The sequence below is a fragment of the Egretta garzetta genome, unplaced genomic scaffold (assembly GCF_000687185.1).
Source record: "Egretta garzetta isolate BGI_Z169 unplaced genomic scaffold, ASM68718v1 scaffold120, whole genome shotgun sequence".
Lineage (NCBI taxonomy): Eukaryota > Metazoa > Chordata > Aves > Pelecaniformes > Ardeidae > Egretta > Egretta garzetta.
The window spans coordinates 1,088,398-1,114,120 of NW_009258270.1; the positions used below are offsets into that span (position 1 = coordinate 1,088,398).

General features: G+C 44.1%; 1 protein-coding gene across 8 annotated transcripts in view; it reads left to right on the forward strand.

The window, feature by feature from the left end:
• SGSM2 (small G protein signaling modulator 2) overlaps window positions 1–25,723 on the forward strand; it is a 57,131-nt gene that overhangs the window by 19,542 nt on the left and 11,866 nt on the right. For 7 of the 8 annotated variants that reach the window (XR_004841315.1, XR_004841316.1, XM_035889368.1 and 4 more), the window contains exons 2-14: window positions 5,974–6,136; window positions 9,531–9,692; window positions 12,272–12,339; window positions 12,802–12,947; window positions 13,365–13,499; window positions 13,945–14,069; window positions 15,110–15,177; window positions 16,861–17,024; window positions 17,578–17,707; window positions 22,724–22,874; window positions 23,427–23,491; window positions 23,945–24,090; window positions 24,547–24,675. Coding sequence is in view for 6 of the 8 variants with exons in the window: in XM_035889368.1 (XP_035745261.1) it covers window positions 5,974–6,136; window positions 9,531–9,692; window positions 12,272–12,339; window positions 12,802–12,947; window positions 13,365–13,499; window positions 13,945–14,069; window positions 15,110–15,177; window positions 16,861–17,024; window positions 17,578–17,707; window positions 22,724–22,874; window positions 23,427–23,491; window positions 23,945–24,090; window positions 24,547–24,675 (1,652 nt within the window). In the remaining 2 variants the exon portion in view is untranslated. The remainder of the gene's footprint in view (window positions 1–5,973; window positions 6,137–9,530; window positions 9,693–12,271; window positions 12,340–12,801; window positions 12,948–13,364; window positions 13,500–13,944; window positions 14,070–15,109; window positions 15,178–16,860; window positions 17,025–17,577; window positions 17,708–22,723; window positions 22,875–23,426; window positions 23,492–23,944; window positions 24,091–24,546; window positions 24,676–25,723) is intronic. The other variant, XM_035889377.1, reaches the window with a different exon arrangement.

Consider the following 25,723-nt stretch of genomic DNA (forward strand, 5'->3'; position numbering starts at 1 on the left):
CTAATTCCCTTGCAGATTACCAGAACGCAAAAAGCATAAGCAGCCTAACTGCAGAGCAGTGGGTTTGTGGAGACCTTCCTACATGGAAAAGGAGAGACTTTCCCAGGGATATGTGGAGCTTTTCAGGACTGAGAGTTTGTAAATGCTGGCTTATTTCACTGTAAAAAGTCTGCTTTTACTGTTTCGATCCAATGCTTAGAAAACAGGAATCTAATGTTTGTGGTTGGTTTAAAACAGAAGAGAAACAAAAAGAGAAGAGGTGAGTGGAGCTAAGGAGACGTCCTCAAATATCTTGTACTTCGTAAAGCCATTTGAGCACCGCTGTCAAGGTCCTCTGATGTCTTTTACAAGAGTCTGCAGCTTGTGCTGATTCTTCTGCAAGTTTGTTCAGGATGTGTGAAAGCTTCCTTTTTGACTTGAGCTTGGTTGCATGTGCGCGGACGCAGGAGAATGCGGCTGCGGGTGATGTTGGCAAGGTGCAATGAGATCGGTGTCTGCCTTTGGGCACGCAGTAGCCAAAAAGCCCTCCTTGGCTCTTCCAGGCAGCTGGCCTCTTTAGCTAACGTGCGGTGAAGCCCCCATGCCGCTGGCTGTGTTGGGGGGTGCCTTCCTGCTGCCGTGCGCTGCGGAGGTGATGTCTGTGCCGTCCCCTGGGTCGGAATAGGAGGGCACCTGTGCTGCAAGATGTACTCCCCTCCTCAGATGTTTTACAGTTTGACTGGATAAAAGCCACTGCGTGTTTGAAAGCTAATTCAGATTAGGTCAGGTGTGGATGTAAAACCAGGTGTGGATGTAAAACCAGATTAGCTGTGCTGGTAAAATTCCCTTTTATAAAGGGGGCTGGAGAGAAAAGTTGGAGACAGACAGTGCTGTTAGTCTTGGTCTGTGGGTGAGGTAGAGGAGAATGAAATGACTTGCAGGTCACAGTGGCTGGGACTAAAACCTAAACCCAGATCTCAGGGGGCCTTACGCATAGAACTGGACGCGGTGCGTTAATCTCTCATTCCATGGAACATACATTTTGAGGCGACCCAGCAGCTAATTCTAGTGTCTCTCTCCTTGCAAATAACCACTACACGTGTATTACAGTCAGCTGGGGACTGATGTTATGCCAAGTCCTTGTGATGAGAAATGTCACAATGGAATAATTAAATATTGGGGCTTTAGGGACAGTCACCGTGGAAATTGCCCTCCATGGCAGCTGCAACATTTATTAATAATTAAAGCTGTGCCTGCTGTGCTTTTCACTAAATTTGTTTCATTAATATTTTATTGTTTTAAAGAAAGAAAAAAAACCACCAGTGAGGGTGGGAAGAGAGCCTGTTGCCTAAGCAACAGCAATGCACTTCTTTGCAGTTATTTTTAAAGGCAGGTTGCTTCATTTAAGATTTGGAACCAATTATTGCTGCATTGCTTCAGGCATCCGGAAAGCTGCTTTTCTTTTTTTCATTTTCTTTATTTCTAATTGAAAGAGCAAAACAGTAGCTGGGTTAAGAGTTGTTGTGATGGTTGCTAGACAGGATCTATGACTGTGATGTGAAGAACGTCCCCATGCTGTCATCTCTCTTTGTTCTTCCCATGCCGTTCTACCTGGCCTTGCAAAACCCCACGGGCAACCAACCACTGCTCGCCCCCGCTTCTGCTTCTGTGCGAGACACACGGATGCTCCCTCTTCCTTTGAGCAGAAACAGCCGTGCTTGCAGTGGTGTCATCGGCGCGGGGCTCCCACTGCTGTAAGGGCACAGGCATCGCCTTTGCCACCTGCGGATGTCCCTTGCCACCTGCGGATGTCCCTTGCCACCTGCGGATGTCCCTTGCCATCTGCAGATGATGTTTCCTGGCATAAGCTGATTGCCCAGAGGGGTTGAGCAGGGATGTGCCCATGTGTCCCGGTCCTCCTTTTATGGAATGGTGCCACGCTTAGGCTTTTGTGCATAATCCGGTTGAAAAAGCAAGGGGGTGGTTGTCTTTTCTGAGGCAGTAGTTCTGGGTGGGAGGTACACCAGTGTGGGAGGCAGTGCCAGACTGGCTGCTCAGTAGCCTTGTTTGATGCAGTCAAGCTCGTGTCCCAAGAGACATGTAACAGGAGTCTGCAAAAGCTGAGGCCATTGGCACCGTTCCGTTGTTGCCACACAACATCTCAGTGAGTCTTTGGTTTTTGCTTCTCCTGGGCTAGGACTCCTCTGGGTTGGGCCCAGGCAGGGCCCTCTTTGCAAACAGCAGTAAGAAATGCCAGGACAGCAGGACAGTTACTCCAGCACAGCCCAGGGCCAGCTGCAACAAAGCCCTCATTGTGGAGGGGGTATTGGGCTTCTTTTCTAGGGGATACGATCGAGAGGAGAAGCAGAGTGACTTACCATCCGTCTCACAAGGGGACAAGGCTGGATAATCTTTCTTCTCTGCTTCCAGTTAAATCTACTTCCAGATAAAATGCTGCTAAGTGCCTTGATCCTCAGTTCCTCCTAAGTCTTTTAAGTGTTCGAGAATGCTGTTCTCTCACTGCAACACGGGAGATGACTTTATACGTATTTTCTTCTACTTTTTAGCAGTCTTACCTGTGTGTTTGACTGCCTCTCAGTACATGCTTATACGGTGCTTGATGCAATGGAATCTTAGTCTAATCCAGAAAGTAATAACCAGTTTTTTAAAATTTAGGATACTTTATCCATTCGAACAGCAGGTTGTCAGCTGTTTACAATGAAACTGGAAGGTAATAAGCAATTAAATGAAGGATCACAAAGAAAGGTGAATCACACTGATTTTTTTTAGAGAGATAGCGGGTGTAAAAGTGTATGAATACCTTGTTGTACCACTCGGTGAGGTTTTATTTGGGTTACAGCAACATGGAAACAACACGGATGGGCCAGTATTTCCTCTGTCCACTTCCTAACACAACAGCAATTTTGTCCATTTGTCCTGGAAACAGAAGGGGATGTGGATTTGCATGGCATGAGCATTTGTGCTGAAGACATCAGCTGAATGCTGTGAATGCTCAAATGCTCTTATTTATTTAAAAAAAAAAAAAGAAAAAAGAAAACCCAGCAACAAAAGAAAAAATGAAGTCCATTATCAGTGAGTGCATGAAACGTGCTGTTTCATTTCTACCGGCTGTACTGTTTTCCACGGGGCTTGCCTGTCTCCCAAGTTACTCATCTATGGAGGGTGGCGCTGTGTGTGTAGGGTTTTCCTGTGTTCATTTGAATTGTCCCTGCTGCTCGAGCGTTGGAAGAAGCTGGTCACAGCACAGTGCATCACGATCCTGTGCTTTTGGCGTGCTTGCAACAGCAATTACGTGACATATCTCAGGTTAGGCAGCTGGAGGAGAGACTATTAAGATAGTACATGTCTCTTGTTTTATTTTAAGATTAAATTGGAGTTTTGGTTATGGTGCTTCTCATATAGGCTGTGCAGTAAGGGAATATATCAAATGTATTCTGAAGAATTTGCTGTCTAAACAAACTTAGGACTAGGAAGGAGGAAAAGGGAGAATGCTGACTTCTCTGTTCCACAGAGAATTAAATCAGGGTATACCATTAGAAGACTTGGCTTTGCTAACTCAGGTTGGTTGTATCTTGCTAAAAATCATTAAAAATGAACAATCCCAAGTCCCCAAGCCATCAGTATTTAATTCCACTGGCTGTCTCTTAGGGAAATTAGGACTTTCCATGGAAACTTTATCTTCTGACAGATTTTATCCAATGTTACTTAGCTTAAAAACCTATCTGCCTTCACAGTTGAAAGCAAAATAGTGGCATGGTTATCCCACAGTGCATTTCCAATTTGTTTTTCTAGTGCTTTTTCTGCACTCTAAGAGCAAATGGTTGTGCTTTCTGAACACGCATTAGGTTAATTTGTGTAGTAAGGATGTGATAGCAGGAAGCCAATTGGACTTTTCTTTTTTTCCAGAGTGATAAGACACAAAATATGAAGTTATTAATACCTCACAAATGCTTCTCTTCATTTTTTTGTTCATTCAGCAGGTCGTTCTTCAGTCTTGCAAAGCAAAGAAGTGGGGTAGCAGTGCTGGAGATGAAGGGGATGTTTTTACTAACGCAGTTCAATACAGACAGGTCCTGTGATCCCGACTGCCCTAGCTTCTAGGCTAGCGAAACGCGGGAGGTGTTTCTGCATGCCATTCAGCCTTGCCTGGGAATTCGCTTCGTTTTCAGGGACTGAGCAATGAGGATAGGTCTTTTTCAGGTGCAGACTTTCAGGTATTAGGGGTTTTGGAGGCCATTAAGTACGATACGGAGGAGGAGTCTTCAGAAAATGCTCAGCACCTGACAGTATTGGGCATGAAGTGCAACAAAACGCTGCCTTCTTTCACAATGAGCTGCCGAATCTTGGGAGAGATGCAGTGTTTATCAGAGCAGATGGAGTACCATTTGTTACTCCTAACAAAAATTTAATGTGGCAATTCTAACTGCAATTTACTGCAGGGCTGCCTGCTGTCATTAGACACAGGAGAGCATCGCTCCGATGCTGAACCCAGACCCTTCTGTAAGGGCTGGCATGCCTGCCTGGCTTTCAGCGAGTGCACACCTTGCAGATAAAGTTGGGTTTTTCCCCTCCCTGTGAATGAATTGGTCTTTTCTCCCTCATAGCTTTTTATGGACAGTGTGGACTGGATGAGTCATCTGCAGTCTCGATTTAAAAGCTGGTAGACAGGGAAGGCTTGTTTTTTGTTTTGTTTTTTCCTTGTATTTATCTTGTTTCTTTTTTCTGCAGCAGTTTCAATGGGAGCTGGTTAGATTTCTGATGCAGTCTTGCAAGGCTGAAATAGTGCAATGCGGTCTTTTACTGGTGACCACCAGAGCATGTTACAGTAAGGTCTGCAAGATGAACCTCACAGACGGATCTGTGGTGGGTCTGGCTGCATCTCTGTTCCCTCTCAGGTTGTAGTACTGTTACATTTTTTTTCTCTGTTCTTGGGCCTTTTAACCTTTCTGTCCAAAGCTAGATGATGGGCTCTGTTGGACGGTGAGCCTATCTTACCAAGGCTTTATTGTCTTGTAGGGATCTCCAGTGCTTTGGGAGGGCTTCATCTTCCCTAGCATAATTGTTCAGTTTCCTATTTGTTTTCCCGTAGACCCTATGGTTTTAGTCCAGCAAGTGTCCTAACAACTGGTTCATCTTCAGTACCTGTGATTGCAGAGTAACTTTGTACCAGTCACCGGTGATGCTGTCTTTTCCTGAGGTCTGTCACTGTTCTCTGGCTCCTAACCTTGAAAGATCCAGTAGCCGATGGCTGCTGCTTCTCCGGGTTGTACACGCTACCACATCAAGATGCACGGTCACTGGGCACGTGGGCGCCGATGGCTGCTGCTTCTCCAGGTTATACACGCTACCACATCAAGATGCACGGTCACTGGGCACATGGGCATCTTACCCTGGAGATCTTTGTAACGGATGCAAAGACTCAAACAAGTCGTTCTTCTAGGAGCTTGCCCCTGGCTCTTGGAGAATTTTCTAGGCTGGATCATGGGATGCCCACAACATAACTTGATTAAGGTGTGTTAAGCATTTCAAATCAGAGAGTCTATCTCTGCTCAAAACAAGAGATGGTCAGTAAAAGCGGATTTCTAGCCCGTTGTATCTTGAGTAGGGGGACCTGGTTCTGCCATGAGGAGTTGAGAAGAGGTTTTGCCTTTGGCTTCATTTTCAGTAGAATCGGGAATCCATTCGCAGTGACATGTAAAATGGGGTGAAAATACCAGGAGATGCTGCAGTCCTGGGGTTCATTTCTGTACTGATGTTATCTGCAACTTACAAGGTGCTTGCTGCGAGTTGCAGATTAGACACATGCTTGCATCATCTGATTTGGGGATCTAGTCTGTATCTCTGTCCATCTCTTCCCCCCTGCCCCGTTCTCTTGACTCCACACCTCACCGGGGTGTTAGCAGACGGCATTCACTGAAGAGAAGACTGAAGAACAGCAGCACCCATAACTCTGTCTCCTTCCCTCTCTTGCAGGTGTTGTGGAAGCGTGCCTCCTGCACATGCTGAAGCGCAGGGCTGCCGGCTTCCTGCGGACTGACAAGGTGGCTGCGCTGTTCACCAAAGTTGGCAAGACGTACGCAATAGCTGGAGACATATGCAGGAAAGTGCAGGAACTGCAGCAGCAGGCAGAAGGCAGGTGAGGCTGAGGTCTTTCTATCAGCAAAGTTCACACGATGCGTGTGCAGCGTGGAGAGGATAAAGAGACTGCTTGGTAAATGTAAAGGGGTCTGTCTTGGCCACATTCGTTAAAGCTTTGTCTCTTTAAGGCAAATGTTTTTGTTTGATCAAGCTGACAGCTAGCAAAGAGGCAGAGGTTGGAAATCGGGTGGTTGGTGTTTTGTTTTGCTTCTCAGTATAGCGGATCAGCGCGTCCAGCCCACGCAAGGCAACAAAAGTGAATAATTGGTGATTTTAGAGAGTGCTCCCAGTGAGTGTATGGCAGACCAGTTTGGACTGTTGGTGGGAAGGGATGTGGGTGGCAAGAGGAACTGAAGAACAGACTTGCTGGAAAAGCTGTTCTGCCATGCTCCTTGCCAAACCAATAACAGAAGATTTGTGGGTATTATGGTAGAAATAGCTGAGTTAATGGATACAAAGAGTGTTAGGGAGAAGGAAGAACTCAAAAAGAGGAGGTCAGCAGTGAGAGACTGATTATGGGAAAGCAGTTAAGTACATGCTGGACTCGAGCACAACTGAATTTGTGCTGGAGTCAACCACTTGAGATTGCTGAAAGTCCTAAACTTCTTGCTAGTGGTGAGTAGCGCAATTAAAATTTTCCATGCGGTTCTGCTGACTGAAACACAGATGCATGAGCCTGTGGGACGAGTGTCTCGTATTGTAAACTCAGGACAGGAGATGTTGTCTTCTGTTTGTAGGCAGTAGTGCAGTGGCACTGCTAAGCCTTAAGAGGTCTTTGTACATTGTAAGAACCTTCAGCCTCTTGATCAACTTGCTGTTGAAGGGCTTTGTCAAGAGAGCTTGACTTCAATTTGTGTTGCATTGAAGTCTTCAGTTATTGACAGTTGTTTAAATTTGCACTTCTATTTACATTTCTGTGTAGTTTTCTGACATTTATTGTTATTAGACTTCTAAATACCTCAGTACATAGTTTTTAACAGACATACCCTATTTTGATATTTTTTTTAATTGTGTCCCTACTGATATAGACCGTGATTTTATTAGTTTTAGTTTTTTAAATGTTAGGAAGAAGGATGCTTTCTACTGAAAATTCCCCAGCCTTCCTCCTCAGTTAAGAGCCCACATGAACCCTACTGTAACCGCCAGGGACCTTTGGCTGTGTCCTCTAACAGAAAGGAGCAAATGAGCTTAAATTCTGTGGTTTCTCTTGGAGAAATTTTGTGTGGTTTTCAGCTATTAACAGCCACAGATTTTAAGTGCTGTAGAAAATATGCACAGCAAAGAGACTCTATTAGGAAATACTGCAGGGGGTGGACTTGCTTCATGGAACGTATAAAATGAGACACAAGAGCTGTAGCAGTGTAATTGCTCCTGAGGCTGTGGCTTAAGCAAGCCCCTGTTTAGGATACGATTAAACACATTTGAATTCCTCTGATGTTAGTGGTGTCGTGTATTTCTTGACTTGGGACTGTCACTGTGTGTGTGTTGCCTTGTAGAGGTTCTGTCATGGCCTAATGGAGGACTAGGGACTATGTAAGTGCATGTTGCTGCCTGTTAGATATTCGGTATGGAGCGGGGTTGTCATCTTGTCTTACATAATGAATGCCGCAGGCAAAGCTAGCGGGGAGGGAGGAAGGGAACACGAATTCACATTTCAGCTACTTTGCCTAGGCAGCAGGAAAGAGAAACGGAGAGAACAAACCCGTTTCCCTTTTTTTGGGCCACCTTTTAGAAACTGGAAAGCTCTAGGCAGCACATCCAGCTTCAAAATCAGTCTCTGGTTCCAAATCTGTTCAGGCCATTAATTATCTCTACAGTGACAAGTGATAATTTGTGTCAGTGCCACCAAAGAAGCGAAGGGAGCATTGTTGTCAGTATGACAATGTATTTTGGACACCAGTACTCAATGGATGAGAGGTGGATGCTCGCCATGGCAAGACACCCAGCGTGGATAAGAGCATGTGTGTTGTGCTGTGAAGGCACAAAACTGCTCCTTGGCACGATGCAAATGAACCACATGAAGCTGTGCAATGGCATGGCAGGAAGCATAGCGTGCTGGGGTCTACAGAGAAAAGAACCGTCCTGTCCATGTGGCAAAGCACCGTCCTGCAGCATGGCTGGGGCAACATGCCACTGTCCCTCACTGGGCTGGGGTCAAGTAGATTTTCTGGGCAGCAGATAGCTCCACAGAAAGGAGTGACAGCTTCCTGCGTGGTTCAGAAACCATCATGCTGAGCAGCCGCTGCCGTCTTGTTGAGAGCCGTGCTTGGGAAGTGATTCTGCTTTGTAAAGCCAGCTTGCCATCCTGCCACTGAAAGGCAGCGTTAAGCTCCCCATTTCTGAGGGAACCTGTTGCTGTGCTGGCTTATGGTGTAGGAACAAGCAGGGGGTCTTCGCCACAAGCAGGCTCCCAGCTGGCTTTGGATGCTCATTTGCTATAGTTCTAGCTTCTCAGTTTGATGTCGCTTATCTCCTAGTTGTCTTGTTGTCATTCTGTAGGTGGTAGGAGATAGGATCTCACTGCCAAGACACCAGCACAGACTGTGCTATAGCTATATATGGTGCTTTACAGAGAGAATGAAAAGATGGGCCGGTGCCCGAGGATTGTCTATGGCAGGAGGTCCCTGGAAAAGCTCTGCCTGTGTTATCTCAATCCTGCTCATTGCTTCTGGTCTCAGTGGGAATACCTGATGCTGAAACAGCTGCGTGTCTTCTTGGGGTGGTGGCTAGCCTCTCCCAGAGAAAGCTGGGGGACAAGAATCATCTTTTTACCATCTTCCCTGTGGCTTTCCCAACTAAGCGTGAAGCTCTGTGTGATAAGAAGCAAACTTCTGTTCATCAGGTGCAACTTATTTTCTGCTACACCTTGCTTTTTTTTTTTTTTCCATTCTTTTGGGGTGTATGGTCTGCAATGGATTTACACCCTATTCCTTTCAGCCTGGTCTGTGAGTGTTTTGGAGGAGCTCAAATGTTGGGCTTTTCCTAAAGCTCGAGAAGCGGAGAAGGTATTTTTGGTGGGTGACTACCTAGTCCAAGATACCTAATACAGCCCTGTCTGGGAGCTTTGGAGGCTTTTTTAGAGCTTGTTTAACATCTGTCTGTGAATTAGATAATCCTTACAGACTTACGCTGTTTGTAACTCAGAACAGAGACATCCTAAATCATAAGTTAGAGCCATAATTTTCAGAAAATCCCTGATGATGGGCTGACTAAAACTCCACACCCCAGTGGTAGTGAGTGCTAGTGCAGTAAAGTAGCCAGCTAGTATACAGATACACATTTGTCAGATACGTGCTGTGTATTCCAACACCTCTCCACGCAGTCTTTCACTGGAGAGCTTTCTGTGAGAAGAGTCTGAGTTCTGACTACTTTTACTTTATTTCCTTTTGCAGGAAAAATCAGCCAAATGGGCAGGAACCCCTCAAGAGGCAGGGATCAACCACAAGCAAAACACCTGTCCTGACGCCTCAGGCCATCAAACACATCTGGGTTCGGACAGCATTGATTGAGAAAGTGCTCGACAAGATCGTGCAGTATATTGTTGATAACTGCAGGTAAGGAAAAAATCGGAAGCGCAGGGACTTGGTGGACTGATGTGTTTAGGTATCTGCAGCAAGGGATTTAATCAAAAGTCTTCTTCAAACTTCTGGTAGGAAGAAAACCAGATACACAGACATTTCAAAGAAATTGTACTTTTGTTTAGAACCATTGACATGTTTCAGACTTACAAAAAATGTTAAGAGCCGTACAGCTTTCCAGAAATCGGCTAAAAAACTAACTTGCGGTTTATTAAGGACTTCTTTTAATTTTTTCTAAAGTTGGCAATATTGAACAGTGCTCCCATAAAGAGTGATGCATTCAGAAGCATGTGAAGCCCTGATCTTTTCCATTCGCTTAGGCACCAGTAGATATTAGGCACCCAAATTCTAATGGGACCTAGACCTCAGCGACTTAGTGGAATAGAAATGTCTCCTAATAGGTCAGGAGTGCTTAATTCACTTACATTGGTTAAAAATAATCCTTTGAAATTTTAGGATATCAGGGAAGAAAATGCCCTTTGTAGATAAAAGAAGCAGAATTGAGTTTACAACAGGAGGAGTTAACAATATAAACCCTTGGGGCTGTGAAAAAAGGTTTTTTAATCATGTTTCCTTTTTAGAAAATTCAAGTTTTGTGTAAAGTGAATCTTCCCTTGCAAAACCAGCAAAGACTATGGATGCAATCCGCAGGGACTCTTTAAGAGGAAAAGACAAGTCCTCTCTGTTCTATGACATATTCAATCATCTCTGCCTACTGTCACACATTAGCTTTGGTTTCCCAAGAGGTGGTTCTTAACTCTACCCTTTGTGCCTTCCTACCCTCCCATAACTGATAAAGAAGAATTAAGGGGCACACTGGGAACAGCTTCCCACAAGAAGAGAAAGGTAGGAACCCTAAAGCTTGATATGGTCCCAGAAAAGTAAATCTGTCCCTGCTGCCATTGCAATTTGTTCGCAGTGGTGCTCTTGTAATTCTGCACTGGGAGGACATGTTCTTGGCTGCCCAAAGCCCATGGATCTGAACAAGGAAGAGAGCTAGGGCAGAAGAACATATTCACTTAGAGAATAAAACGAACCTCTTTCATATGAGGCTTGTTCTCGTGCATTTTTTGTGACATTACTGCTCAAATGCTCCATGTTTAAGTCCTTCAGCTCTTCAGTTCTTGAGGAAGAGAAGATGGTTTAGAGTTTGAGCCCCATCTAGTGGAAGAGATGGCAGAGGATAATGACAGTTGAAGAAATTTGGGTGTTTTGATTTTTCGGCTATGTGGTTTTATAAGTCAGCTTTGCCTGCTGTGATGGGAAGACTTTGGGGTCATTGCAAAAGCTACTATTTGTAGTAGTTCGTTGTTCTTGACAGTGTTTCAAAATTATTCCTCACAGATGGAAGAGATGTTTAAGAATGTGTGGATCTCTTGGTCTCTGTGGAAAACTGACAAAATTGCTTGCAGAGAGTTATTGTTTGTCTTCATATTGCATCAGTGCCCAAAGCCCCAAATCAAATATACTGGGTAAACACATTTAGCAAAAGGCAAGCTCCTGCCTCTCGAGAGCTCAGTTTGAAAACAGATGGGGCAGAATGAGCGTACTGAGAGGAAGTGACTTGCCTGAGATCACAGGGGCAGAATATGGATCCAAAGTAGGGGTGGTGGTCATCTTGTTAAATATAGAAGTGCAGGTTGATTGAACTGGCTGTTTTAGGCTCCCTTTATGCTCCAAGGAGGTCTAGGTAACATTATTGATATAGCTTAGGAAATGATCTAATTCTAAAGCAGAGATGTCTAAAATAGGACAGATTAATTTCTCCATAGCTTTCTTAGGATATATTCTAATGATCTTTAAAAATAGTTCAGGACACACCATGTTGTAGAAGCCTTCTTTACCTGCAAACCCAACACAACATTTCTTCTTTACGTGATCAGGAGGTGAGCCAGTTAAGCTCCATTACAGCTTTTAGAGGAGATACATGCATCGGTGATTTCTAGGTAATCCTAGCAACTGCTTTTCCTCTACCCATCAGGTTCAGAAAATACATGGAGTTTGGATCCCCTTGGTCCTGTCTCTGGCCTATTGTGTGAGAGAGTCTATTTGATAATCATAGCAAAATTCTGTTGCTGGAATTTTTGTGTTGGAACTGTAAGCTTTGAAAATGTGTTCTGCCTCACTATGTGCACAGCCTAGATCCTGTTTTCAGCCTTGGGAAAATTCTTAGAACCTAAACTCTTAAATCTTCCCTTTTATACGGGTAATTTAATTGTCTGACTTTGCTCTTGAAATGAGTGTTTGGCCTCAGTTTTTGTTAAGTATGAAGTCTGACCTGGGATGTGACTTCAGTGGTCACGCTTCCCCCTGCACACGCGGTCGACTTCCCCTGGACTACTGGGGGGCCCACAGCAAATGGTGAAGGAATTGTCAGGTCAATAGCAGCCTGCCCAGCTTCTCTGTCCTTATCTCCTCTGCTTCCTTTGGCATGCTTTCTGGTAAGCAGTAACATGATATTTGTAAAGTCAATGGACTCATGCTATTAGGAGGCATAAGAGCTTTTAAAAATAACAGCCAGTGTTTTTAACTGGACTCTGATCTTTTATTCCTAGTAAATATTATGAAAAAGAAGCTTTACTGGCAGATCCTGTTTGTGGCCCAATACTGGCTTCTCTCCTAGGTAAGTTCTTGCAAAGTTACTTCTTAAGCGAAAGAAAATAAATTGTTTCTTAAAATATTTTGTATTATGATAGTATTTATAATAGAGCAACGTAGATGATGTTGTTTTGTTGCGTCTTGAGACCAGTCATCTATTTTTATTATTAATTATTAGTTGTATCAGAGAACAGAATGGGAATGGCTTTTTACTGGATGCTTGCTAGCAGATCATAACTACTAATCCTGCTGTGGCAGGGTATTGTGTCTTACAGGAATATTTTTATGCAGCCGTAGGTAATAGGACCTGATACGTTATTCTGTGTATTGTCTATGTTATGGGTTGATCCTGTAGGATCATTAAGTGATCATTAATATGCATTTTGCTTGACAAGGAAATCTCACTTTCGGTACTTGGCCAGCAGGATAAGATTAAGTATGTATCTGAACAGACTCAGAAGGTTTCTCTCTTGCGCTCTTTTCCTAGTTGGACCATGTGCTCTGGAGTACACCAAGCTAAAAACAGCTGATCACTACTGGACAGACCCTTCGGCAGATGAGCTTGTTCAGCGACACCGGATTCATGGAGTACACGGCCGCCAAGACTCTCCTTCGAAGCGCCCAGCCCTGGGAGTAGGTATTTACTGCGTAGCTACTCCTGAGTTAAGGCACAGGTTGACAAAAACAACCCCAGGAGGGAGAGATCTGAATTTAGAACAACCTTTCTTTTCTCTTCTGTAATGAAGCTTTTATCACAGACTAAAGGCCATTTGGGCCCAAATGTCCTCTGTATCTGTATGTAGAAAAGTTTGAGATCCAGGACTAAGTTCTGTGACTTTTGACACTCGTGATCAGACCAGGTAGTACACAAGAAATTATGAGCTGCCTTGGTCAGAGTCCAGGTCATTGCTCTGCAAGGTCCCCTGGCTCTGGAAAGAAGTTCTACTCTACAGAGATGGGTCTCAACTGAACTGTTCCTGTTTTATTGGCCTGCTGGTACAGTCATTCCCGTCCTACCTGATCTGCCTTGACTGTTTGTGTGTGTGCTAGATCCGGAAACGGCACTCAAGTGGGAGCACGTCAGAAGATCGCTTTGCTGCTTCGGCAAGAGAGTATGTGGAGTCTTTGCACCAGAATTCCCGGACACACCTCTTGTACGGGAAAAACAACGTCTTAGTCCAGCCGGTGAGTACGTTGAGTTTTGGGCCAATGCACATAGCTGCTGCCTGGCCAACTTGAGAAGTCAGTAGTATAGGTAAGAAAATAGTCTAGGCTTGTCAAGTACTCACTTAATGTCTTGTCCTCAGGACAGTGCTGCCTTCCCACTTGACTCTGTTATGCTGAGGTAGATTAAGACATGACAAATGCTTTCACTGCCTGACCAATGTGAACTGTGAAGTGGGCATATAGGTAGGAACAGACATTCTGGACTGTATTTCATAAACCCAGTGACTGTACTGTTTCTAATAGCAGTACTAAATACCGGTGCTTTTGGTGTTAAGGTTTCCCTCAGCAGTTCCCAGATGACGCACTTCTGCGCAACTTGTGGGGCGTAGGAAGAGTGGAACGTGACAAGTATAGCTGTGCACTTGAGTCACCTGGGTTGTCTCTGTCTTGCTTCTGTGAACAGAAAGATGACTTGGAGGCAATTCCTGGGTATCTCTCCCTTCATCAGTCAGCAGATAGTTTGACTTTAAAATGGACTCCAAATCAGCTGATGAATGGAACCCTTGGAGATTCAGAGCTGGAGAAAAGGTAAGTTATTGCGTTCAGGAAAAGATCAGAAACATTCATGATGTTTATTTCTTGTATACTTGGCAATGTGACATAAGTGTAACAAGGCTGATTTAATTGAAAGGCTTCTGAATAGTGCAAAAATTGAGGTTTCAGGCAGCTCGGGTTCTGTTCCTGTTTTGCCACAACTTTCCAAATGTCCTGTAATGCACTTGTATATGAGGCCTTTTCAAAAGGAAAACAAAACCCCACTTTTCCAGGTGTTTGGGAGAAAAGGCTCAACACTACCTTCTATTATTACAATTCTAGTACCTCCCTTCACAGGGTCACAAATCATTTCACAAGTATGGCTAATTGCAACCTCAAAAAAAGAGACCTGCAATGTCATTAGATCAGTTATTCACCTAATTTGGCATTCTGCTTCAGTGGAAAGACAGGTAAAGTCTTGAACCAGGCAGGTATGTCTCCTCAGGGAATGGTTCCTTCAACCCCAGAACAGTGCTCTCGAATGCTTAATCCACTCCATTCTTTATCTAAAACTTCATGTGTATTTTTTAACAGAACACTAGTGAAGCCCTCTACCCTTGCTTTTATTGCTAAACTCTGTCAAGGTTGTTCTCAGAAGGGTTCGGAGCTGTTTCCAGTGTTTAATCTGTAAGCTTGAGCCCCAATGGATTTACGTGCTGCTGCCCATGAACCACATGTGCGAGACAGAACTGAACCTGGCTGTCCTGAAACCCAGCTACAAGACCATAGTGAAGTCTGTGCCCCAGGCACTTTAATCTCAGCCAGAGCACTGCTGTAACCTGGTGTGGGGCGGTGGGGTGGGCGGAAGGGGAAGAGGGAAAGGGAGGTTATGGAATGACTGGTGCCAGATGTAGCCACTGTGGAGAACTGGTTCCTTCGCCTTCTACTTGACTATTAATTTACCTTAATTGACCAAATTTACTAAGCAGTTATTAACTTAGCAGAGTCTTTTTATTGGGTGCTTGGAACCGCAAGCACTCCTGAGTATGGGGGGAAAAAAAAAATGTTTCCTGCACTTTTTCCTTTCCTATTAGTGTTTACTGGGACTACGCATTAATAGTGCCACTCAGCCAGATCGTCTGCATTCACTGCCATCAGCAACGTAAGCATAAACCTTCTTCTCATGGGGGCGCTCCCACAGCCCCTTTCTGCCAGGTGAATGTTATTGCTGCTAATGCTGCTACCATTTTATGTGGTGCCTGTTAGGGGTTTATTGCAAAAGGAGGCAGACCATTTTTCTTCTTCAGATGTCTTCACTGAAAGGCCTGGTAAGAACTCCTCTGCCTAACACTGCTCCAGTTGTCAATTGCTTTCTGTGTTCTTTGTTTTTTCTGTGTGCTTTGTTTTTTCTGAGTCATCTGTGCAGAACAGCACTTACAGGAAACTGTCAGTGGCAGGTATTAAACATAGAAGCTTTGGCTTTATTAAGCATGACCCTCCATCCATTGACCATTCAAGAAAGGAGAGGGGGGGAAAAAAAAGCAGGTCTCTCAATCACATCTATAGTGGGATCATTGATGGGTGGAGAGGGCGTGCGTGTAACCAGAGCCACCATCTGACCATCCAGTTCTCAGTAGCCCACTTGGCTCAGTGTAGGGAGAGGAATCTGGAACAAAACATCTCTCCAACTGCTTTTCTTTACTGTAAGCCTTAAGTCAAAATCACAGAGCAAAGACAAAGAACATGTAGAAATTTTGTTTGGAGTCAGATTTGAGTTACAGTTGGACAAAGGGACCTTTTGAACTGAGAGTCTGTTTTAGAAGACAATTTATGTATATTACTTTAAAATACATAGGCAGGAGAGCCACTTGAGTGATCACTTTTCCTCCCTCAGTGTCATTAACACTTCTAATAAGTTAGACGTATGGGGATGAGTGTTGAAATCAGGAACCCTAGCTGGTAGATGACGGTTGTAACGTTAGTTCAGGTCCATCTGCCTCACTTCAGCCAGCTTCCCCGGGATGCTTGGTGCCTGTCCAGTATTTCACTGACCGGTCAGCTGCATCACCGCTCTGCTTTGCAGCAGTTCCTTAGGAGAAGAGGAATTCAATGACAGGCGTGAAACATGACAGCCTTTCTTGTTCTTCATGGAGAAAGCTGTTTCAGTCATAGGTGCCAGGCATATACACAACATGATTTGTGCTGTTTGCACAAGATGACAGACACTTGGTGGTCCTGCCATGGCACCTAGCTACCAGACTGGAACTTGCACAGCCATGCTGCGGAACGCATCCTGCTCTTAGAGATCCCCCTTTACCCACGTGGCTCCAGGTGCCTCATTCATTCAGTTTTGGAAAAGGAAATTAAGAACAAGGTGCAGATTATTATGCTTAAAAGAGTATCCAGAGCCCAGGCTGGTTTTCCTTATTTGTGCTAAATTTCTAGTGACACTGAAGATAGATGAGAAAACTTTACAACAGGGAATGTGACTTGCTAATTCTCACAAGAATAAAGCTGACAGCCTCTGGTTGTATCCATTAGGTTTGCTTTCATTCTGAATCATGTGTCCTTCGTCAAGTTACGTCATACACCAGAGACTTAGTTTAGTTATTCCTTTATTATTTATTATTTTAGTGTTCAGAATCACTTTAAATGTTTCTGCATGAGGCCTGTTATAGTTTGCTTGTATCTTGAGCTTCTATAGGACCATCCCTAGATCACACTGTTACTTAGAGGTTTATTTATCTACTTAGAGATGATCACAAATAAAATTTACTTAGAAGGTAAGAGCGAAAAACAGAGGTTCTGATGTAACAGTGTGGACTCCCCTTGTCCTCCTTTGCAGCAGAAAGCAGATGGACGTTAGTCTTGGTGAGTCAGGATGGAACTCAGAGACCTCCGCTGCACTTCCCTCAAGGAGGTCACCTCCTCGCCTTTCTTTCCTGTCTGGAAAATGGTCTTCTGCCTCGTGGTCAGCTGGAACCACCACTTTGGTCCCAACAGGGCAAGGTACCGCCTTTTCTGATGAGCTGCTTGTAGTAGGTAGGGCTGATCTTAATGTCTTTGTTCAACCAGCATCCTGCTCCATAGAGTCTGGGCATTGATTTCCAGCTGCTTTATAGTAAAGTGGGAGGCAAAGTAACTCCATTTAGTACAATTTGATTCTTATACAGATACTCTATAAAAATTGTTCCTACCTTCATTACCCCATTGAGCAATGAACTGGAATCTGCTATTGTATCAAAGTACGAACCCAAATGATAGGGACCAAGACTCAAATGGACTGGGACGTACTTGCTGACAGAGGCTTGGATTATTAAAGAAGCTGGTGCCCAACTCCCATGGATTACAAGAAAAAGCTGCGGTTTAAGTACACAGAAAAGTTGTCTTAAGTACCCCTAAACCACCCGCTCCATATGATTCTACTGTTGTTTTCTCCCTCACCTCCTCCCAGCATTGGAAGCTTCGTTTTAAGATTTAATATGCCAAAGGTCTAAAGTATTTAGTTGGTTGTGCTCTGTTAGTCTCGTAGCTGAATGTATGGAATCCTTATTTTCTCTAGGGTAAGGTATTTCCAAAGCTTCGAAAACGGAACAGCAACAAATCAGTGGACCTAGAGGAAATGCAAGCTGAAGACACTTCTACAGACTATGTGTTCAGAATTATCTATCCAGGACACAAGCATGATAACAGTAAGTGCCTTTTTTCTGCTTTGTTAAAACAAACAAACAAACAAAAAACAAACCAAAACAAAACCCTAGAAGTAATATCCTGGGAAGTAACTGAAGGTAACAGACAAGCCAGGCTTTTGTGGGGGGGAAGAAAAAACCTATCACAAAATTTCATTGTGTGATAATTGTGATCAACAGGTACAGCTTACTGTAAGTTTCCTTAACGCAGTGAAACTTGTTATCTTAGTGGAAATGGAGTTGAGGTGGGGAATCTTATTAATATTTACTCTGTGTTTTGCAGAGGAAGTTTTCAAAATACTCCCCTGGGCTTGCAAACAGAGACTAAAAGCAAAAAGCTTGCTTGACTAGCCAAGAGCAGTTTTGCTCCCGAAGTGAGGAGGATATTGTTATTGGCCACACTGCTTGCTCATAATGTTGTTATTAGAAAAAAAACCCCATAAACTCAACTCTTAAAGTACCCCAAGAACTCCCTGGGCTAAGTTTTCCTGGCTTGGAAGCAAGAACTTAACAACGGGTAAATAAAGGCCCTTCCAAGGAAACTAAATGAATTCCCAAGCACCAAACCACCTCATGTCATCAGTGAATACAAATTCCTTAGATGCAAGAAGGCATTTGAGCTGGGTCTCAAACGGCATGTTCGGTTTTATTCCCCTTGGCAAAGACGCAAGAATTTCCCAGGAAGATCAGGCCCTAAAGTTTACAGGGGATTTGGATTTACTGCTCCTATTGGGACTTACTGCAGCTGAAAAAAGCAGAAATCTCAGCTGAACCCTCCTTACCCCAGGGGACTGAACCACAGTGGTGGCCATGCTTTATTAGGGCTTCTGGATTTGCACAGGTAAGTTCACACACACACCAGCAAAAGCATGTTCTGCCTTTGCCTGAATGAAGGGGACTGCAGATTCTGTGGGCACATTCAGTGCAGACCTGCCTGTTGAGTGCAAGACAGCGGGCTGGCTCCTGCCCTGGGCTTCCTTAGGAGGAGGCCTCTGCCTCGCATGTTCGCAGCGCCAGACAGGGCTGGGGAGCAGAGGAGCAGAACGTTTGCTGTCCAGATGCATCTGGCACAGGTTTCAGAGTCGAAAAGAGGCCACAGCATTGATAAGGGCATGGTGAAGGAGAGAAGCTAGTTGGAGCCTAGAATTCCCATGGAGTTTTTTGCTAAAAAGCATACGCACCTACTGCAGGCTGGCATTGGGACCTTTCTCCATTGCCATGATGTGACATGTGTGCTCTGGGAACGCAGCCTGTGCACAGTCAAAAGCTGGCCTGTGTTTGGTGGAGCATGCTTTTTTTCTGTAAGAAACTCATTTTTCATACCCATTTACAGGAGCTTCTGCCCTCAGGAAGAGGGCAGGATTCAAGTCCTTTGTCTTTGCTGAACATGTCCTTTTGAGCTTTCCCGCAGAGTTGAGTTCTCTCTTCTTATGCTCCTCTTTCACTATTTTCTTTGAGCAGTAACTATTAACTACCACCACTTAGCTGCCAGCCGCTCTGCCTCTGTTGACGATGATGAGGAGGAGGAAGATAAGCTACACGCAATGCTATCAATGATCTGCTCTCGGAACCTCACAGCTCCTAATAGGATGAAAGGTTTTTATCCTCCTCCCCCTGTGTCCCAGAGCTCTATTGCAGCTCGTTCCACTGATGCGTACAACAGTGTTGGCATTAATTACAGGGAAAAACATTTCACTCACACCATGAGATCTGGAGGTTAACCTGACTGTGCAGAGAGGCTGGGAATGTGCTCAAAACCTATGGGAAGTGAAAACAACAGCATCTTCCCTCTCCTTTGAGCGTGTGTGCTGCTGAACAGACAAACCTTCTCTCCATCTGGAGGCTTCCTGCCCCGCCTTCATAAAAGCTGGATACTAGAGCGTGTTCTCACAAGAGGAGGAGGGAGTATAACAGGTCTTTGTGTTCTCCCTCTGTGAGCTAGTCGTGTACAGACTGGGGAGGGCCGCCTTGTATAGGAAGGATCAGAGGTGAACCATTACAGCAGTGGCCGTGATGTGCTGGGCAAAGTCAGAAATGGAGTGTGCCTGTGTAGGCGGAATAGGGCAGAAGTGTAGTGAGTTACAGGTTCAGCCCAGGGATGGGTCACATATGCATGCTCCCACGCTGGACACCTCTGTAAGGTAGCAGAAGTGTGCAGAGAAGATTGTATGGAGATGCAGTACCTTTCTGTGGTCGGGTGCTTTCATTCCACTTCTTGCATTCATAGGTGAGGTGGGTTTCAGATGATCACCTGCAAGATTCTCCACCCTCCAAAAATTTGTCATCTAATTCTTTTCCTAAAGCCATTCATAACAGTTGTACTAAGTTGGTATTCTCAAGAAGTGTATGTACTGGCAAGCATTCAGGATCCAGCAGTGTATTTCTGGAGGCTGAGAAGTCCTTGCTTTCTCAAAGGAGGAAGCTGAACGGTGGACAAAATATTCCATTCCCTAGGCCAACCTGCTCCTGCACAGCTTGGCTTCTAAGGCTCGCAGTTGTTCAGAAGACAGGCAGGTGTTGAGGCCTCTCCACTACTTCATGTGAAATCTCTCCCCCCTCTAGGCTTACCAGTTACTGCACAGCTTCGATACTGCCAGACTTTTGGCCTTGGTACCTTTTGAGTGCATGTGCCAAACCTGGCATGCTCCTGTTGTAACCAAAACAGCCACCTCCACCTCTTCCTAATAACGGGAGTATATCAGCAAGAACAGAATCTTCTCTTGTTATCAGGCTGTAAAGTAGCTGTCAAAAGTTTGACATCTGTAGAGGCAGTAGGAAGGAGGGCAACTGCTTGCAAGTTCGGCTCTTGTCTGTGTTTTTCATTCATTTCGTTAGCATGAACGTGCTTTTTCTGGTATTTCTGTGTTCTAAGAAAAACGCATTGTATCTTGATTCCAGAGAAGACACTCCTACCTTTAAATAGCGGAGCAGTGATTTTGGTTCCAAATGGATGGTAGCCCTGGTCTGGTGGGACTGACTGCAGGAGACAGTAATTGCCCTGCATCTCTGTATAGTGCTTAAGTTCTGTTTAGATAGGTATGAACATGTGTTCAAAGAGAGTCTCCTCATTTGCCCACACGCTTATCCCAAGGTAGTAGCCCCTAGAAACTGATAAAGCCCAGCCCAAGTTAATAAAGAGTTCTTGGAAGGCATGGATGGAAAGAAACTCCAAAAATGCAGCACTCCCCTTGCAAAAAAGATAGTGTTTCGGGAAGTTCCTGTGCGTCTTAACTGATCGTGTCTGTATATGGGTGACAACGGAAAGGAAGGTCTAACACTGCCTCATATACATGTGAAGAGGCTACCGCTGTGATCTAAAGCGTAAGAAACACAATTGAGTCTTTAGTCAGGTGATGGAAATTGTAAGCCGTTCCTCTAGAACGGCTGTCAGGTACCTGCTTGTGCTTACCTAATCTTGAAGGTAAGGGTAGCGTTAGGGACATGTCTGCTGTCCGAGTAGTGGTTCTTGCTGAACTAGACTGGCCTGGCTGTTGTCTCTCCAGCAGCATCCCTTTTAAATAATGACAACACTATTGTAGCAGGTTTGCTAGCCATTTGCTTTTACATTTTGCAACATGCTCGACTTTTGCATGTAGCTGAAGTTACAGATGACACCACTACAATTAAATAAAAGATGCTGTTCACTCTAATTCTTCACTAATTCAGGTACCTTTCATCTGAATCTTTAGGTTCTGTGGGGTTCTTTCCTTGTTTCTCTAAAAAATAAAATAAAAAATTAAAACTGAAAAACCCACTTTTCTTGTCTGTAGAGGGGAGGCAAAAAATAATGATCTAAAAATGTTTGTCCAGTGGTTTTTATTTGAACCCAATAAGAAGCTGCAATAAATACTGGGTCATTCAGCTCCTTCCTGAAGAATTAAGGTGAAGAGCATTTTTGCATCACACTTTGTTTTGTGAAATGAAATACACATGACTGCTTCCGCATGAGCCTGTGCTTTTTCTGTTAACAAATGTTTTTACTCCACTCCTTCCTCACCTATGCCCACTTTCTAATAGGCACTACTAAAATGCTTTATGCTACCTTGATTGAAAATGCATGAGATGGTTTGGAATTGCCCCTACCACCACCCAACAAATGTGTTTTAAAAGCACGGCCCAGGGGACTGGATTTTGCTTACAAATGTTAATTCAGTGACATACAGTATTACGGCATTTGCCTTAATTTTACTCACGGGTGAGCTGAAAGGCCAGTTATTTATTATAAAACAAAAAACCCACAAGCTCAAATGCCAGCTGGGAAAGTTGAAGAGCTGAAGCCAAGCTTTCTGAAGGCAACTGGTGATTTTTTTGAGGTTGCCTTCCTGAAGCTGGTTTAAAAAGGCAAATGGATTTGGTGGAGCAGGGATAACTCAAGAAGCTGCACTGTACTGTTGGATCACATTTTCCTGCAGAGTATCCTACTTCTATAAACACAGTGTTGACATTAGTAGGACTTGAACTATCCTTCTGCGCTAAATATTTTAGGATCTGGTTCCGAGGGGAAAAGAAGCATCTTCCGAAAATAACTGATTCAGTTTGTCTTAATTTCTTCTATGCTCACACTTTGACCCTAGCTGGACTAGCAGTTACATGGCTGATCCCAGGGACTGCAAAATGAAATTCCGGTACCTGAATTAAACAGAAGTTCAGGTTAGATGATCTCTTCTGGCCATGAATAACATTACCATAGCATTACACAAGAACCAGTTTCAGAGGTTACTGCAGCACCCTTTTCTCTATTCTCTTGAAACATGAACTGCAATGTGCATGGGCAAGAAAGGGGGAAATGGTGAAGGGATTTGACTTGATGGGAAGTGACCGTGCACAGCATGCAGCTGGTTTAGACGTGCCGAGAGCTGTATTTCTGAGGTCCCTAGGATGGTGCTCTCCCCTTTTTGGAATCAAGGTTCAGAGCCTGCTGAGAAGTAAAGCATGAAGCCATCAGGATGCACAGAAGGAAGAGGGGGAAAGAAGAAAAAAGGTTGATGGCCTGCTGTTTTGTTTGGGTTTTTTCTCTAGACACCAGCGAAATGATAGAGATGCAAGGCTTTGGGGCAAACCTGCTTTCGTGGCAGCTGGAGCACTGCAGCCAAGGATCCTCCTGTGTCTCCTGTTCAACAGGCAGCTCTCCCTACGATATACCCAGCTGTTGCAACTGCATCCACGATAGGTAAGCGAGTTCTGCAGAGCTTACCTGGGAGACCTTGTGCATGCCACAGTTAAAAGCAGGAAGGTTTTATTGGTTGCAGCACCGGAGACAGACAGTAACAATTTTCAGGTAGTTTCTAACATAAAAATATGGAGGTATACAGCAAGAAATTTATTAAAACTAACCTATTAAACTACTCTTGAGTTACATTTTTATGGAAAAAATGCATCTAGTTCTTTTGACTAGTTTAATATAATTCAGCTCTGAAAGCATTTTCTTGAACAAGTCATTAATAATTACAGTGAAGGACAACAATTCATCTAATTTGACACAGACCTCTGCAATGCACCTGTGGTAGTTGTAGCTAAGTGTGCCAGGTGAATCTAGTTTGGTCCAAAATGCTGGTGGGGAAAATGCTTCAAAAAGTGTAATTTGTCATTACTGTTGTCCTTGAGCTAAACACATCTTGGTGCAGAGAAAGAATTTCTGCCTGCACGTCATAGGGAATAGCATAAAATTCATGACGATCTCTGTCATCACGTCTCACCACGTTCTGTTCATGTGTCTCCACAGAACTCCGTTAAAGATGTTGTGTGAAAGCATGAAGAGGCAAATAGTTTCCAGAGCCTTTTATGGATGTAAGTGAAGCTTCCTGTATCCAGCCCTTGTGGTATCCATATGCTTATCTAAAAATCATGCCATGTTTGGTTTAGAAAGCAGTCCAAACCCAAGCTTACTGTTGTGAGTTAGATCACCTCAGGGCAGTAGGGTGGATGTGACTCAAGTATCATAGCTCCGTAATTCCATTATCTGTGGGGTTTGCATATAGCAGTGGGCAAACCAATGCTTAGTGAAGACAGAATGTAGTTTTACATCGCAGTGTCATACTTGGGTTTTATTAGGCTTTAAGATTTATTTAATCTTTGGCTCTGTTGCATTTCTTTGTTCTTACACGGTACAATGCAAGTTTAGTTCATGTATGGTTATTAGTGACAGGTTTAAAATGTCACAGCTTCATCTTCAAAAAGGGGCTGCTGATATTAGGGAGATTGTTCATTTTACAGAAGTTTTACCTCCTGCCCCAACCACAGGGCTTGCCTACTGCCGCCATTTGTCAACAGTGCGAACCCATCTGTCCGCCCTCGTGAACCACACCATCATCCCACCTGACAAACCATCCAGCGCCACAGGAGGCCTGACTAAAGAGGTTTGGAGCAAGTATCAGAAGGACAAGAAGGTAAGTAACAGAATACCTTTATGATCATTAATTAAGCCAGCTCCCCTGCGCTGCTGCATTGAGTGTGGTATCCCTTAGAACTGCCCCCAGGAAGTATTGAAGGCGTTTTCTAGTCTTTGCAGGATCACTCTGCTCTCTAGTGAGAGTGAGTAGATTCTTAAAATCTCTTCTATCCTTTGCATCTCTGATGATGGCAAAGATATCAATTAACATCAAAGCAACTGATCTCATGACTCCTTTAGTCTCTTAGAAGTTAGATTATTTTCATGAGAGGCATGACAACTTATATTAGACTGGATTTGAGCTGGGGTCCTGAAGGCATGCACCAAGGTCCAAAACCTGTTTAGTGCCATGCACGCATTTCACTGTCTTTATACTTGGTATTCAGTGTGTATGAGCATGCCTGAGGAAAAGAAAGATGCATTACCTGCAATATCTTTCTCCTGACTGCTGTAGAATTACAAGGAACTGGAATTACTAAGAAGAGTTTACTACGGTGGGGTACAGCACGAGATTCGGAAGGAAGTGTGGCCGTTCTTGTTAGGTCACTACAAATTTGGCATGGCCAAAAAGGAAATGGACCAGGTAAGCACAGCTTTCCGGGGATTTGAATTACGTTTGCAGAATGGGTTTTGTTTTCTGAATAGGAAGTGTTAAGTCTTTATTATTGTTTAATATTCCTAAGGGAAAAAAGCTACTGAAAACCTGAGTGACACGTGGTAGTAGAGGGATTATGATATCATATTAGCGTGTCTGAAAATCACTAAAAGGGAGTTCTTTGTTGTATTCAGGAAACCCACATTCAGCCTCTGCCTGTGACATGCACTTGCTCCAAGCAAATCCTGTTTGTGACAAATTTGTTGCTTCTAAAATGGGGAGACCTTGATTTGGATAGTAATTTGAGTCATCCCTCTTCTATACGGTGTGTTGGCTGAGTTACATTTCAATGTTCTGTTCTTTGAAATGACTGCTTTATCTACGTGATACTGCAGCTGCACGTGTGGAATTCTGTTGGAGCTGGGAAGGGCCCAGATGTGCCTTCTGAAGCGCACTTGGTGTTACTGTCTAGAGGCTAAAAATACCCAGAGGAAGGTTTGATTAATACGTTCGTTATGCTTTTGCTAGGCTTAAATAAGACGTGCCTTTGTAAAACACAAGGTGCAATTTCAGATGAGACGTTATTCCTCTTAATATCTCCCATGCTGCTGCTAACATTGATCAGTGAATAATTGCCTAGGTTATGTCACAGCCTTATTTCACAGTCTGAAACTTGGCATGAAGTATAGAGTTTCCATTAATGAAACCACAGTTTGCCCATCCCTTAGTCATATTATCTCCCTTTGCTAATCTGTTTATAGAAATACCAACTTTTTACTTTGCTGAGTGCTTTGATTTGTTGTAATTACTGGGCAAGTGCCTTGATAATAAACCAGGCTGGTAACAAACAGATAGAGCTGAGCAAAATGTCAGACAGTCGTGCCTTCACTCAGCTACGCTTACTGAACAGAAACTGGATGCAGTCCTAAGCCAGAGGGCTGAGAAAGTACAGCAGTACAGCGCTTCCTTACTGCTGTGTGCTTTCCGTAAGCGTCTGCTAGGCTACACCAGCCTTTGATCCAATGTAGCTGCTGTT